The following is a 13,472-nucleotide window of genomic DNA, read 5'->3' on the forward strand; positions in this document are numbered from 1 at the left end:
CCGAGGTGACCGCTGGTCCTCAGTTCTGCCCTGCACGGGGAGACACCCGGGGGGCACAAAATCAGGATCAGACCAAGAGCCACGTGTGAGGCTCAGGGGCTGATCCCGCGCCTGCTTGCGGGCCCTGAAGAAAAGGTAGTAGTATATACTAGTAGTGGTTTAAATAATAATAATAATAATAATAATAATAATAATAATAATAATAATAATAATAATAATAATAATAATAATAATAAGAGAATAACCCGTTCAAAGCAAGATGGATCTTGGAGCTCGATTGCATTTGGAAAAAATATGGGCAAGTCCCGAAGTCCAAGGGAGGTCCTGGCCCCCCAGCCGGGCAGGCACGGCCGTGGAAAGCCCCCCGCCCGCGGGACCCCGCTGCACTGGGGCTGCGGGCAGCGCCGAGCGCGGAGGGACGCGGAGCCTCCGCGCCTGGTGCAGCCACCAGAGCGACCTTCTCGGCGCAGTGAGGCTGCTAAATTGTTTTACCGCGGCGATAAATGCCCTTAATTACCCGAAGCTCCAGACCCCAAGGGACGGGGAGAGGGATGGCTGGAGAACAGTCAAAAAAAAAAAAAAAAAAAAAAAAAAAAAAAAAAAAAAAAAGGTTGTTCGTTGATCTGGAGGTCGCTGAAATATAATTTGATAATAGGTATTAACTAAGAAAGCTAAAACCAGGGGGCACCCCGGAACCCGCAGAGTGCCCGGCCTGGCTCCCTCCTGGTGTGAAGGGTGACCCGGCACCAAGGGCAGCAGGGACAGAACCCTCAGCGGGGTCTCACCTGCCCTGCCCTGCCCGAACCAAGGCATCGGGTCCCGTCCTCAAACGCGACTCCCCGGGGGCACACGGGGCTCGGGGTGGCCGAGGGGCTGGCGGCTCCCGGGAGATGCTCTGGCCACCGGTGCCTTCAGGCTCTGGAAATATCACCTCCCCGCAGGTATAATTCAGCCTAACTACAGAGATAACCATCGCTGCGGCGGGGAGGCTCGTAAAAACGCGACGGTGTTCCATGTGATTCCCTATTTATTTCGGAGAAGGAAACGTTTCCGCGGGAGCTTTCCTCAGCAGGGCAAGGGATCAGGGCCCAAAATACGCGGACCTGGCTCTGCACGGCGCCGATGCCGCCTGTCTGGGGGTGCCCTGGCAGCCCCTCACCCCCAGCACCCCCTGAGCTGGTCCCGCAGGACAGCGTCGCTCGGACGAGTGACTCAGGAGAGGCTGTTGCTCGTCCATCCTGCGAGGAAAATGGAAAGAGAGGAAGATGGGACCGGTCACCCGGCCCGACCACTGGCGAGATATTACATGTCACAACTCATCTAGGGCCCCATAATCAGCGCTAACTTTCTGGTGAACAGATAACCAGAGATGGCAGATGGATGGAGATTGCACAAATGAGGCTCTAATTGACAATCAATTGTGATTAGGAGCAATAGAACATCTTTATAACACTCGCTTTAAACCGCCGACAAACAAAAGCGCCGGGCGGGCCGGGGGTCCCGGGGCCCGGCAGTGCCTGCCCAGCACCGCTGCGCGCCCCTCGGCTCCCGGAGGGGGGGTTGTGTTTGCCGGTGCCCGGTGGCACCTGAGAGCCATCGGGGCGAACAGGAGGGTCCTCTGTTCGGGGGTGCTCCCCAGGGATGTGGGTCCTTCTGCTCCCAACACCCAGGGCTAACCCGTGAATTTGTGCTGATGTGGCCGCTCTGGGTTCCGCACGCCTGGGAACGGTCCCTGCCCGGGCACAGGAGTCAATTACAATTTGGATTTTTTTTTTTTTTCCTAAGAGGCACTGACTCAAGGAATAAAAAATATTCTTACCACCGCTGCCCCCAAATAACCGCATCTGCATTCTCTCCCCACTTCTCCCCTCCTTCTCCTCCTCCAAAAAAAAAAAAAAAGGTACAAATAGTAGAAATACAGTCGAATACGACAGCGAATCTGATGCAGCCGAGTCACTGGCATCTACCTAAACCACCGCCTATTTTTCATAAATAATATCCCGGCGCTGCGGGCAAGAGTGATGTGAAGAAAATTTATCCGAAAGAAAAGATGGGACCAGAGGCACGGCCGGAGGAGGAAGGAAAGAGGAGCTGTTAACAAACAAACAAACCAACAAACCCCAGGGTGTGGGCTCGTGTGAGTGTGCACACGCAGATTAAAACTTCGCTCTCGCTGTTTGTTCGTGGCAGCCCCGCCGGTGAGGTCAGGACAAGGGGGAGAGGTAATTACCCACACATGATCGGAGATTATACATACCATTTCAACCCAGGAGGTGATTTATAATTTAAAGATAAAGCATAATAAAGTCATAAAAGAGAAAGGACACTGTTGTGGTGTCTGATTAAAATCTAAGGGCTGGTGTATAATATATGAGCGGGGGCTGTTGTGGGCTCCGGCTCAGCGGGACTCCCCTGGGCCCAGCCCGCTGATGGACTAATCATGTCCAAGACCTACCAAAATTACAAGCTGATTGTTTTACCCATTATTTCTCCCAACTTTTAATTTCTGCTTTCTAAAGGATCATTGCCCGCGGTAATTGCAAAGGACCTGTCCTTGTATGTGTCACCAGCCTCAAAGACAAAAAAAAATCTAATTTTCCTTTTATGCTTTCTCTATTTTCCTACCGCCCCCCCCCCTTTTTTTTTTCCCTGGCAGCTAATTCAAACTGAGTAGCGACTGGAGCGTCCAAAACAAGAATGAAATTGATACGATCAAAGAACACACAACTATACACGAAAGGGAAGGAAATTAGGTAGGGGGTGGGAAAACATGTTGGATAATTCACTGACAATTTTATTCCTATGTCTTAATTTTCTACAATTAAAACCGTTTATAATAAGAGAGTATTTTTCGAAAGTGGAACTTAGGTCTGGTTATACCATCACTCCTTGCATGGGAAGGAATAAACCTTTTCTCCCAGCTACTCAGGATTTATTTATCGTCGTGTTTTGTCTTGTGCCGTTTAAACGTATTAATTTTCTTCTGGCACTTTCCTGGCACTTACATTTGAGATTTAATTTTAATTAATTAGCTAAGGAGGAGAAAGAAGCGTGTGAGGGTGTGTGAGTCTGCGGACACAAGCTTCGCTCCAACTGCTAAACCTCCATCCATAATTTTCTCCTTTTGTTCTAATTTAATAAACCCAGCAGGGAAGGGAAACAGGTGCTGGGGGCTGACACCTCTGAGCCCACACACACACACACACACACACACACACAATCCCCTTTTGATCATCTAACTCCACTATTAGGGATGGAAGACCTTAAGTTCCCATTTTCCGTGTATAATATCTTCTTTATATTGATCCCGCAATTATTTAAAAGAAAGCGTCATCTCCTCCCACTTCTCCAAATAAGGCTATTTAGATGCTTTCCAGATGAGTGGAGGTGTGCTGAAACAGAGCTGACAGCCAAGTATATCACAGCCAACACCATCCTTCATTCGCTCTCTCCCTCTCTGCCCCCCTCCCCCCGGCACACACTTTCAACGTGTCTCTCTTCCCGTGATGAAGATTACAGACTATTATGGGCAAGGGATTAATTTGTAGCCAATTACAATCCAGTGCTAAATATGAATGCATAAATAAGATACAGCCTTGCCTCTGTGCGTGTGAGCGAGAGAGAAGGGAGGGGGGGCAGGAGCGCCTGGGCAGCCTGGCGAGGATGATGAGAAGGAAGAAGGAGCAGCTCAGTGGAGGCTCTGAGCCGAGCATCACCTTGTGACTCCCTGCCTCCCCCGGAGGCTCCCGGCGGCTGGACCCAGCGCAGCCCCGGGGAGCTGAAGGCAGCGACTCGTCCTGAGCCGGAGCGGAGCCGGGGAGGAGTTTCCAGATCAACTTCGCCGGAGGAAGGAGGGGGAGAGCAAGAGGGGAGGGCAGGGGGGAGAAGTTGCAACCGAGAGGGGCTCTGCAAAGAGTCATGAATGTGAGCAGAGACAAGGTCGGTGACATCTCCATCCCGGCAGCGGCAGCAGCGGCGGTGACAGCCCCCGCGGCCGCGGCCGGCATCGGCGGGGAGCCCCGCGGCTGCCACGGGGAAGGGATGGACAGCCGCGGGGAGCAGCGGCTCTCGGCCGGCGGCGAGCTGCCGCTCTACTGCCCTGCCAACCGGGACAGGCAAGGGGACAGCCAGAGCAACACCCCTGGACAAGAGGGGGCAGTGGCCGCGCTGCCCATGGTGCACAGAACCACCTCCTTCTCCGTGCTCGACATCCTGGACCCTAACAAGTTCAACAGCAAGCGGCGGCAGTGCGCGGGCTTGTACAAATCGGCGGGGACCGACTTCACGCTGGGGGCGGAGGATAAGCCCGAGGACTCAGGGACGGAGCTGGCCGAGCAAAAGGCTCTCGCCGAAGATTTCGACGCGTGTAAGAAGTCCGCAGAGCTGATCAGTAAGTAGGTCTGGGGGCTCGGAGCCCCTCCGAGCCGGGGGCTGCCCCGAGTTCCCCCAGCAGGGTCTCGCATGCTTTGACATCTCATCCTTCCCCCGCCGGCAGCCTCGGGAGCCGGGGCGCTGCCGGCAGCCGGCTCCAGGGAAGGACAAATGCGCCCTGCGCTGCTGCTGCTGGATGTAGAGAGGTGGGATTCCGAGCCAGGCGGAGGGATGCAAGGGGGGAGCCGGGCGCATCCTCCCGGGACAGGCCGGAGGCGGCGGCGGGTCCCGGCGCTCGGCACTGGCCGAGCTCCGCTCCCCGCGTCCCGGAGCTGTTCGTGCCGTGCACCCCCGGGAGCGGCAGGATCAACCCCAGGGATGCCGGCCTGGCTGGGCTGGGGAGGAACTCCACCATCCTCCTCCTCCTCCTCCTCGCAGGGACGGCCAGCGCTGTCTGTGAGCTCCGGCTCAGGCAAACTTGGAAGCGGCTCCTCCGTCTTCGGAGGGCCGGAGTCCCGGCCCCAAGGGTGCGAAAACGCTCCCTTGGTACCCCCACCTCCCCTGGGCCCCCCCAGGCGTTTATGACTTTGTGTCTCCTCTCCCCAGCCTCGGACCCCTCTCCCGTCCTCCCCCCGCCGCTGCCGCCCGTTGCTCTGGGCGACAGATTCAATTTTCTCTCTCCCCTTGGCTTTTTTAGGACAAATCAGACTAATTGTGACAAAATGCTGGTTATCTCTGGAAAAACAATTAAATTCCTTCGATTACATTTAAGGTAAAATGTGCTTAGCAGCGTAAAGAGGCTGGATAATGGGGAAAATCGCCCCAGAGTGGCATGTAGGACTGCTTGGATCGATATCCTATTATCGAATTGTGCATATCTCTTTCAAGCACCTTGCAAACTCTTCCCTAACATCTAAATTATAGGGTCAAAATTCGGATAATTACTCGATTAAAACCTATTACACTTATTAGGGCTCGCTATTGATCGGGAATTGCATTCGACCCAAGCTCTAGATTGCTTTTTCTTTCTGGGTCCGAATATCCCAACTTTCTCACCTCTAAACACCGCGACTCTGGGGATCATGGAGGGTTTCCGGGAAAAGGCTGTCGTTGTGGAAAATATCTATAGTTATTCCGTGTCTAGAGAGGGGAAAGAAGAGGCAGCGAGCTACAGGGGATAAACTTCTCGGCTTAGGAAAAATAGTTTCTCTGTGTCTGGGGCGAGAGATGAGGACTCGGAGGTTTCCAACCCCGCCATAGCGGGACTTCGTCAAGTAAAATTAGGCAGAGAAAGAGGTCTGGAATCTGCTTCAGTCTGAGCCATGATGCATTTTTCATCTGTAAAGCAAAAGCAGGGATGGGGCACTAATAGAATTCAAAAGAGATTTTTAAAAGCAGTGCGGAGCTGGAGTAATTGTTCCTCTAAACTCATCTGACTTTCGTCATATTAAATAGATCTGGGCGATCAGAAAGACTGACGAGGTTAACCTATCGGCAATCTCACGCTTTTATCTCCAGACAAGGAGAGAAATGTAACTCCATCTCTTCTCTCAAAATAAATACGTTTGGAGGCATCACGCCCCGGTGCGCTTCGCCCACTGACAAAGTTCCCCAGACACTCCACACATGGACTCCTTCGGTCACATCGCCTTAATGTTATGGCAGTGGCCGGAAACAGATCTGGGACTGCTCAAAAATCACGAATTTTAATTCTTTCCCCATCGTAATTAATATTAGTTTAAGTCGTAGCTTAATTTAGGAAAAATGTTCTGAAAAGTAGCTCTGTCCAGAAAAGCACCAACCCCTCCGAAAAATGCAAAGAATTTCTGGCCAAAGGAGAATGAAAACAGCGCTCGTCAATTGCCGCTCGTAAAACTATTTTAATGTTAAAAATAACAGTTTAAACTCCCCATTAAATTACCATTTAACCTATTCCCGAAAAAATAATGATAAAAAAAATAAACACAAAAAAAAAAAAACCCAAAAAAAAAACCAACCCAAAAAAAAAAACCAAGCCTGGCGTCCATCCCCCTTCGCCAATTCTATTCGCGGTACATTTTTTTGTCTTAAAAAATTTTAGTTGACCAACGGCTGGGATTCCGTAGACGGAAAATTAAACTTCGAAACTGCCAGCTGCAGGTTCCCGGTCCGGTCCGTGTGTGGGTGCCGCGGCTGCGCTCAGCCCCCGACTCTGCCCCGCAGGCGCAGCTACACGCACTTTTTATAAACCATTGCTGTAAAAAATGACGCCCCGCAATTTCTAGCAGTTCCTACAGGTTGCAGGACGCTTGTCTGCTCTCACTGGGTCGGGCTGGGAGAAAAGTGAGCCGGTTCTCTTCTGTTCGGCCGCGATCGCCCGCGTTTTCCATGCTCCGACCTGAACAGAAAGCTGGAAAGGGTTCTTAATGAACCCTGAGTTATTAAGGGATATTTTCGGAGTGACAAGGACAACAATACTCTGCCCTTATTTCTCCTACTCAACCAGCCATATCTGAAAACAGCGCGTTAAACAAAGCACACTTCTAAAACCACCCCTAATTTTACATGCGAGAATTAGGGTGTCCAGCATGAGGATACGGAGCAAATTTGAGGTGTGTTCAGGTTTGGGGGCGATTAAAAACAATTAAAATGTGGACGGGATAAGGGTGACAGACCAGCGATTCGTTTCCTATTTGCGTATCTCGGTTAACCAAGTTAAAGGAGTCCATTAGGGGTTCCCGGAGCTACAGCCCCGTTGCAGAAGTGAGAGGAGGGAAGTTTAGGAGTGTCTGGAAGCACCGGCGACAAAGGACGGTACTCACGGGCCTCTGCCCCCGACCTGTCCGCGGGGCCTCCCCCAGCCCCGTCCCGTGGAGAAGGATTCACCTCTCGCTCCCCCGAAGGAGCCCGGGCCCGGCCAGGATGAGGAGGAGCCGATTCTCCGGAAAACGCGATTTGCTTTCAGGCTTCATAATGACAGAATCGTCAGCAGAAGTCCAATAGCCTTAAATATCGGATAATTACCCTGTTCTCCGATGGAGACCCGTTAATTGGAGCGTAATATAAACCCAAATAAATTAAATGACCGTTAACTAGTTTGTACATTGCACAAAATGAGTTTAATTAAGTTTGTATCTGCTCTGCTAATCAATACAAGTATTTACTCCACTTTAATACTTCCATCTCAGGAAGTGACAAGAGGTCAAACGAGACGCAGGAAGGGTTAAAAATGCCAGAGCAAAACCCAGCAAATCGCCCATCGATTCGGAGATTTCCGTCACTAAAATTGTTAGGGGCTCTTTGACATCCCTGCTGCCCGCTCCCCAGGCACGGCTGGCTCGGCCCGGGCAGGGGCTTCTCCCCGGCCGCTCCTCGCCCCTTCCAGCGCCCCGCTGCCCCTCCGGGCATCCCGGGGATACTCGCCCCGCTGCCTCCCCAAAGGCCTTTCCAGCCATCGGGTGTTTGGTGGGCGCGCTGGCGGCTGTGGGAAGGGGGATACATCCCCTATCCCGGCCACGTCTCGGTACCGGCTCTTGCCGAAGGTGAGTGGCTCGGAAGGGGCAGCGCATGCACAGCCTCCCCGGGCTGGACAGCCCCTTCCCGGCCCCAGAGCTGCAGGTCCGACCCCTATCCCCACCGCTTCTGCCCAGCTCCTCGCCCTGTCCCCCAGCGCACCCCTGGCTCAGGGCGGCCGGAGCAGCCCCGCATCCGAGGGGCCCGGACCGGCCGCATCCCCGCGGCGGGAGGAGGGGCCGAGGGGGCCGGGAGGGGCAGCCCCGTCCCAAGAGCAGCGGGGACTCCGGGTGGGCGAACCCCCAGGGCGGACGGGTTCTCCCGGCCGCCCTCGCCCCGGGGGCCGCACCGGCGGGGCTGAGGGCGGGCGGGGCGGGGGCCGGGCCGGGCGGCGAGCCCTAACAGCGGCTGTCGCTTGTCCGCAGAGGACGGGGAGCTCTACAAGGCCGAGGAGTGCGACCTGGACTACAGCAGCCGGCCGAGCCGCAGCCCCGACAGCGAGCTGCCGGACGACGAGGAGCTGTGCAGCGAGGAGAGCGGCAGCACCAGCGGCAGCAGCGGCAGCTCCGGCCCCGCGGCGCCCGGAGAGCCCGACCCGGGCCCGCTCCGAGCCGAGGCGGCCGAGGCGGGGGTCGTCCCGCCCTCGGCGCCCCCTCCGCCGCCCCCGCCGCCGGCGCCCGTCGGGGCGCAGCCCGGCCCGCAGGCCAAGCCCAAGAGGAAGCGGACGGGCTCGGACTCTAAGTCGGGCAAGCCCCGGCGGGCGCGGACAGCCTTCACCTACGAGCAGCTGGTGGCGCTGGAAAACAAGTTCAAATCCACGCGGTACCTGTCGGTCTGCGAGCGCCTCAACCTGGCGCTGTCCCTCAGCCTCACCGAGACGCAGGTGAAGATCTGGTTCCAGAACCGCCGCACCAAGTGGAAGAAGCAGAACCCGGGCGCCGACACCAGCGCGCCCACGGGCGGGGGCGGCGGCGGCGGGGCCGGGGCCGGGCTGGGCGGCGGGGCGCTGCCGGGGGGGCTCAGCCCCCTCAGCCACTCGCCGCCCATGGGCACCCCGCTCTCCATGCACGGCCCCGGCAGCTACGCCGGGCACCCGGCCGGAGGGCTGGTCTGCGCTGCTCAGCTGCCCTTCCTGCCCAGCCCCGCCGTCCTCTCGCCCTTCGTCCTGGGCTCCCAGACTTACGGCGCTCCGGCTTTCTACACCCCGCACCTATAAGCCCGACGCTCCTTCCCCCTTCTCCTCCTCACTCCCGGCTCCTTCCCGCTGTGCCCGCCGCCCCTCCGAGGGTCACCCGGCCGGGCCCTGGGGGGCCGCTCACCGCACGAAACCCCAAACCCCGCACCCGAGAGGTGAAACCAAGAACCGAGCGGCAGCGGCACCGGGGGAAAGCGGCAGCCCCGTGTCCCTGCGACCCACCCCGGGGGGATGAAAGGAGTGGCCAGAGGCTGCCGGGACCCCGCGGGAGGTTCCCCCGCCCTCGGGCCTTTCTACGACCCTTTTTGTACGCGATGTGTCCGGACTGCGCTGCTGAGGGAAGGAGGAGGAGGAACCTCCCTCCCCCGTGTACATACAAGTAGATGTAAATCATCGTTACCTGTATTTTTATTTTCACCGTCCCTCGTTGCTATGTGGGTTTAATTAATTTAATAATTATTATTAATATTATTTGCCTTTGTTTTTATTCTGCTCTGGCCACTAGCGAAAGACTTTAAAAGAAAAAAACAAAAAAAGATTATGTACCCATTTGACTCTCAGGGTAAAACGGAGAACTATCTGTCCTGTCCCTCGACATTGCAGGAGCAAAGATGCGCCGCTCCCTTCCCGTGACCTCACGGTGACGAGGGATATTTTTTACAAACGTCACTGTCCATCGACCCCCGAGCGGGGCCGGGGGTCCCGCCGGGAAGGGGCGGCGAGGGCGGCTCCTGGGGTGCAGGGCTGGTTTTTACGTTAAACATTTCTGTATATTTCTGGTTGTTACAAAATTTAAAAAAAAAGTTTTAACTTTATAATTAATGTATAAGACGAGGGAGTAAGAGCAAGAGGTGATAAAGAGAGCACTTTGTTTGCTAAACACTTTAAATCAATAAATAAACTCTAAAGAAACGGCGCTTTCCGTGGTGGCGAGTCCCTGGTTTTCGGGTGAATCTTTGAAAGTCAAGTTTCCTCTGGAAAACGCCTGCCTCATGAGACGCTCGGATGGATGTCTTGCATCATCCCTTTTCTTTTCATTTACTCTGAGAGCGTATTTCTTATACGCAAATATACTTTATTCTTCTTGTACGAGGGAGGGTATTTCCCCTCTTAGTTTCCTTATTTGCATTTTCTTAATTGGCTTTGCCTATTGGCGCAATATTACGGACAAAATAAATATCATATATAGAGGGAATCCGACATCTCTGCCACGTTTCCCCCAATGGGAAGTCCGATATTTAGGATTTATGTAAATTTAATAAATCGGCTCCTTCATTGAGATTGCACAACTTTAAAAATAAAAGAAACTTTTCATCGCCGTTCCTCTGATTACTTTTAAATTCGTATCAAAGTTGGTCTTTTATAATACTTTTTTTTTTTTTACTTTCAAAGAAAAAGTCTATAACCGCCGTGAGCACCCCGAGGTGGCTCCGCCGGCCCAGCAGCTCCCAGCCCGCTGCCGCAGGGACGCTGGAACCCCGTTTCTCCACTCCCTGCCTGACTCCAAAGCTCACGCTGGGGAAGAGCTTTAATTTTCCACTAATTTTTGGTGGTTTTGTTTTTTGTTTTTTTTTTTTCCCCTCGGGGGTAATTCTAAGAAACCGATATTTTCCGGAGGGATTTTTGGGTAGCAGAGCATCCTCCTCCTCTCGGCACCCGCCTCCGCATCGCTGCCCGGGCGGGTGCCGGGGTGTCCGGGCTTCGCTCCCCGCTCAGCTCCTTTCCCCTGCTCCCTCCCGGTCTCCTCAGCCTAGCTCCCATCTGGGATTGTGCACGGCCGGGCGCTCCGCAGCCTCATCCACTCCCTCACACCCGCTCTAGAATGGAATCAAATGTTTCAGCCCTCCCGTGGAAACAAAATCTGCCGCGACCGCCGGTACTGGAGACAAGGGGGGAGCGCAGCCGGCTGCACGCTGCAGACCCCGCAGGGTCTGTGGCTTCTGCTGCCGGTAGGTGCGGGGTCCAGCAGCCTGCGGGAGCCGCGGGGAGGATGCGGGATGCTCCGGGTGATGCGGGATGCTCCGGGTTCTCACTTCCCCTCGTGCAGAAGCGTACAAGCACCAGGAGTCTCTGACCAGACTCATTTGCATTTGTGAAAATAAGATCTTTTACGATTAAAGGAGTTCTGAAGTAAATTTCCAGGGAAAAACATGACAAGTAGTAATGCTTGGAGTTCTGCTCTGCACAGCTCTTACTGAGAAACAGGGGAGATTCTCTCACACTACGCCGTTGTGCACCAGGTTTGAGTAAGTGCCACTAGCAGCCAAACTGTTAGCTCAGGTGAGGCATAACACAGCTGAATAAAGAGATAATTCAACCCCTGTCTGCACACCAGGAGCTCCAAGCAGTTCCCTGCCAGTGGGAAATAATTTGGCTCCAACAGGAGCTGCCCAGAGCTTCAGAGTGCACGACTCCCCTACTCCAGGCTGGTTAGTGTCCTGCCAGCGAAAACTGCTCGTGTGAGTATTATTACTCACAGCTGCTGGATGAAGGAGTCAGTTAGCCTGAGATTCCCAGTCATTTAATGCAATTTAACAAGGCTTCTCACATTTTATGGCAGTGCTGAAAACAGAGCCGCAGGTATCTTTCTCAGCATAGTTTAGGAAGTTATTAATAACCCTTGCTCCAGTGCCTCATCTAGAGGTCTGAGATCATAAAATTCTAGAGCAGAGCTGCACAGCCTCAACTCTAGTGTGTGTCTTGCCCAGCATGCAGCACCTGCAGTGGTGTAGGGCATGTTTTACACTCTGCTCACAGGTACTGTCTACATCCAGTGGGCATTTGGAGCACCAACACCAAAGAGCCAAGTCAAATAATCTCCCTGGACCAAAACTCTGCAGCAGGCTCGTGGTGTTGGATCAGAGTGTGGGTGCAAACTTGACAGTGAGAAGCATGACACAGGGCAGCTGTTGAGGAATATCTCAGGTGTGAATGCTCAGCCCCTGGTGCACTAAAGCAAAATGCTCTCACCTGCCTGAACCTCTGAGCTCCACCCACCCCCGTGTTCCTGCCTGCTGACATTCCGGCTCTGCAGGAGAGGCAAACAGGGCTTGATGCAGCATTTGAGGTTGTCCCATTAGGTAGTCACAGAAAGCCCCCAAAGCTCCTACAGTGATCCCCCAGCAAGGCCCAAAAGCCAATTCCCATGTGGTGCCTGTCTGGGGTCCCTGGTGCTCCTGCACAGGGCTCCTGGAGCTCATTTTCCATGAATCATCAACGAGCCCTGGAACGGAGCAAGTAGAACATTCTGACTGAGGGGTGAGGGTTATGACACAAGCAGGAGGTGTTTGCTCTGGTCCATTCTGTCAGTCAAAATGTCTTTTTAATTACTTTATTATTCATTCATAAAATTTAAAGTGTTAGGGGATTCAGGACATGGAACACATCCAAGGGGACATTCAGCAAAACATTTTCCAGAGGGCAGAGTCTCAGCTCTGACAGGCTGAGTAGCACGTTTAAACCCTGATTCAATGTGTTCAAGTGATGTCTTTGGCAGGTACCAGAGATGATCCAGGGCATCAGCATATTTTTGGACTAATTGCCATGAAATCAATGTTAAATCCAGGGGTGCAAACCTGTATTAGTAAGAAAAGATGCAGATACTAATTGCATCTTACTATTGTTCACTTTGTGAATGAATGAAGTTAAAAAAGGAAACTACTCTATTTTACTTCATACACTTCACCTTATATTGAAAAAGTTTCAGTTGTTCAGTAATGTCTTATAATCAAAACAACAGAAAAACCCACATAAATACAGACAGATACATTCCAAACAATTGAGAGAGAAGCGAAAAAAATTTTAAAATATTTTGTTTCATGGATTTCACTCAGCAATGATGTTTCACAATGTCATTGCAAACCAGTTCTGTACTATCACCTGCAAAAAATACTTTGTTTCCACTTGAGCAGGGTGCAGTGAGTTACTTTTTTAATTCTTAGAGATTTTTGACATGTATTTCAGAGTTTCTGTTTCAGACTGGACTCATGTTACATATTTCTAGTCTTATACTACACAAGTCAAACGTTAAAAATAAAGCTTTATCTGTATAAACTTAAATCAATTTTCCAAAAATACACCATGATGTCTGTTTGCAGTCTGCTGTATTAACAAATATTCATTAACTCCTGTATTACCTGACAAAATAATTCTGCTCAAACAGTTGAATTTAAATACTCAAAGGAAAATTATTTTACAATGTTTGGGCATTTCTGGTCTTCAGGTTCTGTCTCAAAGATAACCAAGTAAATATGGTTGTTGTAGAGCCTTTCTTAACAGCAAATAAAAGAAAGATTTTTTTTTCTGATATTGGAAGATTTTCCAGACTCTGGGAGGTAAACCAAGGCAGAGGGACACTGGGGATGAAGGGGACAGGCAAGTAGACAAAGAGGATCCTAATCAGTTTGTCACTCCA

The 13,472-nt window shown here is 52.6% G+C and overlaps 1 protein-coding gene across 1 annotated transcript; it reads left to right on the forward strand.

Annotated features, from left to right (window-relative positions):
• The first annotated feature begins 3,918 nt into the window (after positions 1–3,918).
• NKX1-1 (NK1 homeobox 1) lies at positions 3,919–9,079 on the forward strand. Its single transcript, XM_053941648.1, has 3 exons — positions 3,919–4,390; positions 8,289–8,494; positions 8,555–9,079. The coding sequence occupies exons 1-3, from the start codon at positions 3,919–3,921 to the stop codon at positions 9,077–9,079; spliced, it is 1,203 nt and encodes a 400-aa protein (XP_053797623.1).
• Positions 9,080–13,472: the final 4,393 nt, after the last annotated feature.

Source organism: Vidua chalybeata, chromosome 4, assembly GCF_026979565.1.
Source record: "Vidua chalybeata isolate OUT-0048 chromosome 4, bVidCha1 merged haplotype, whole genome shotgun sequence".
NCBI classification, from domain to species: domain Eukaryota; kingdom Metazoa; phylum Chordata; class Aves; order Passeriformes; family Viduidae; genus Vidua; species Vidua chalybeata.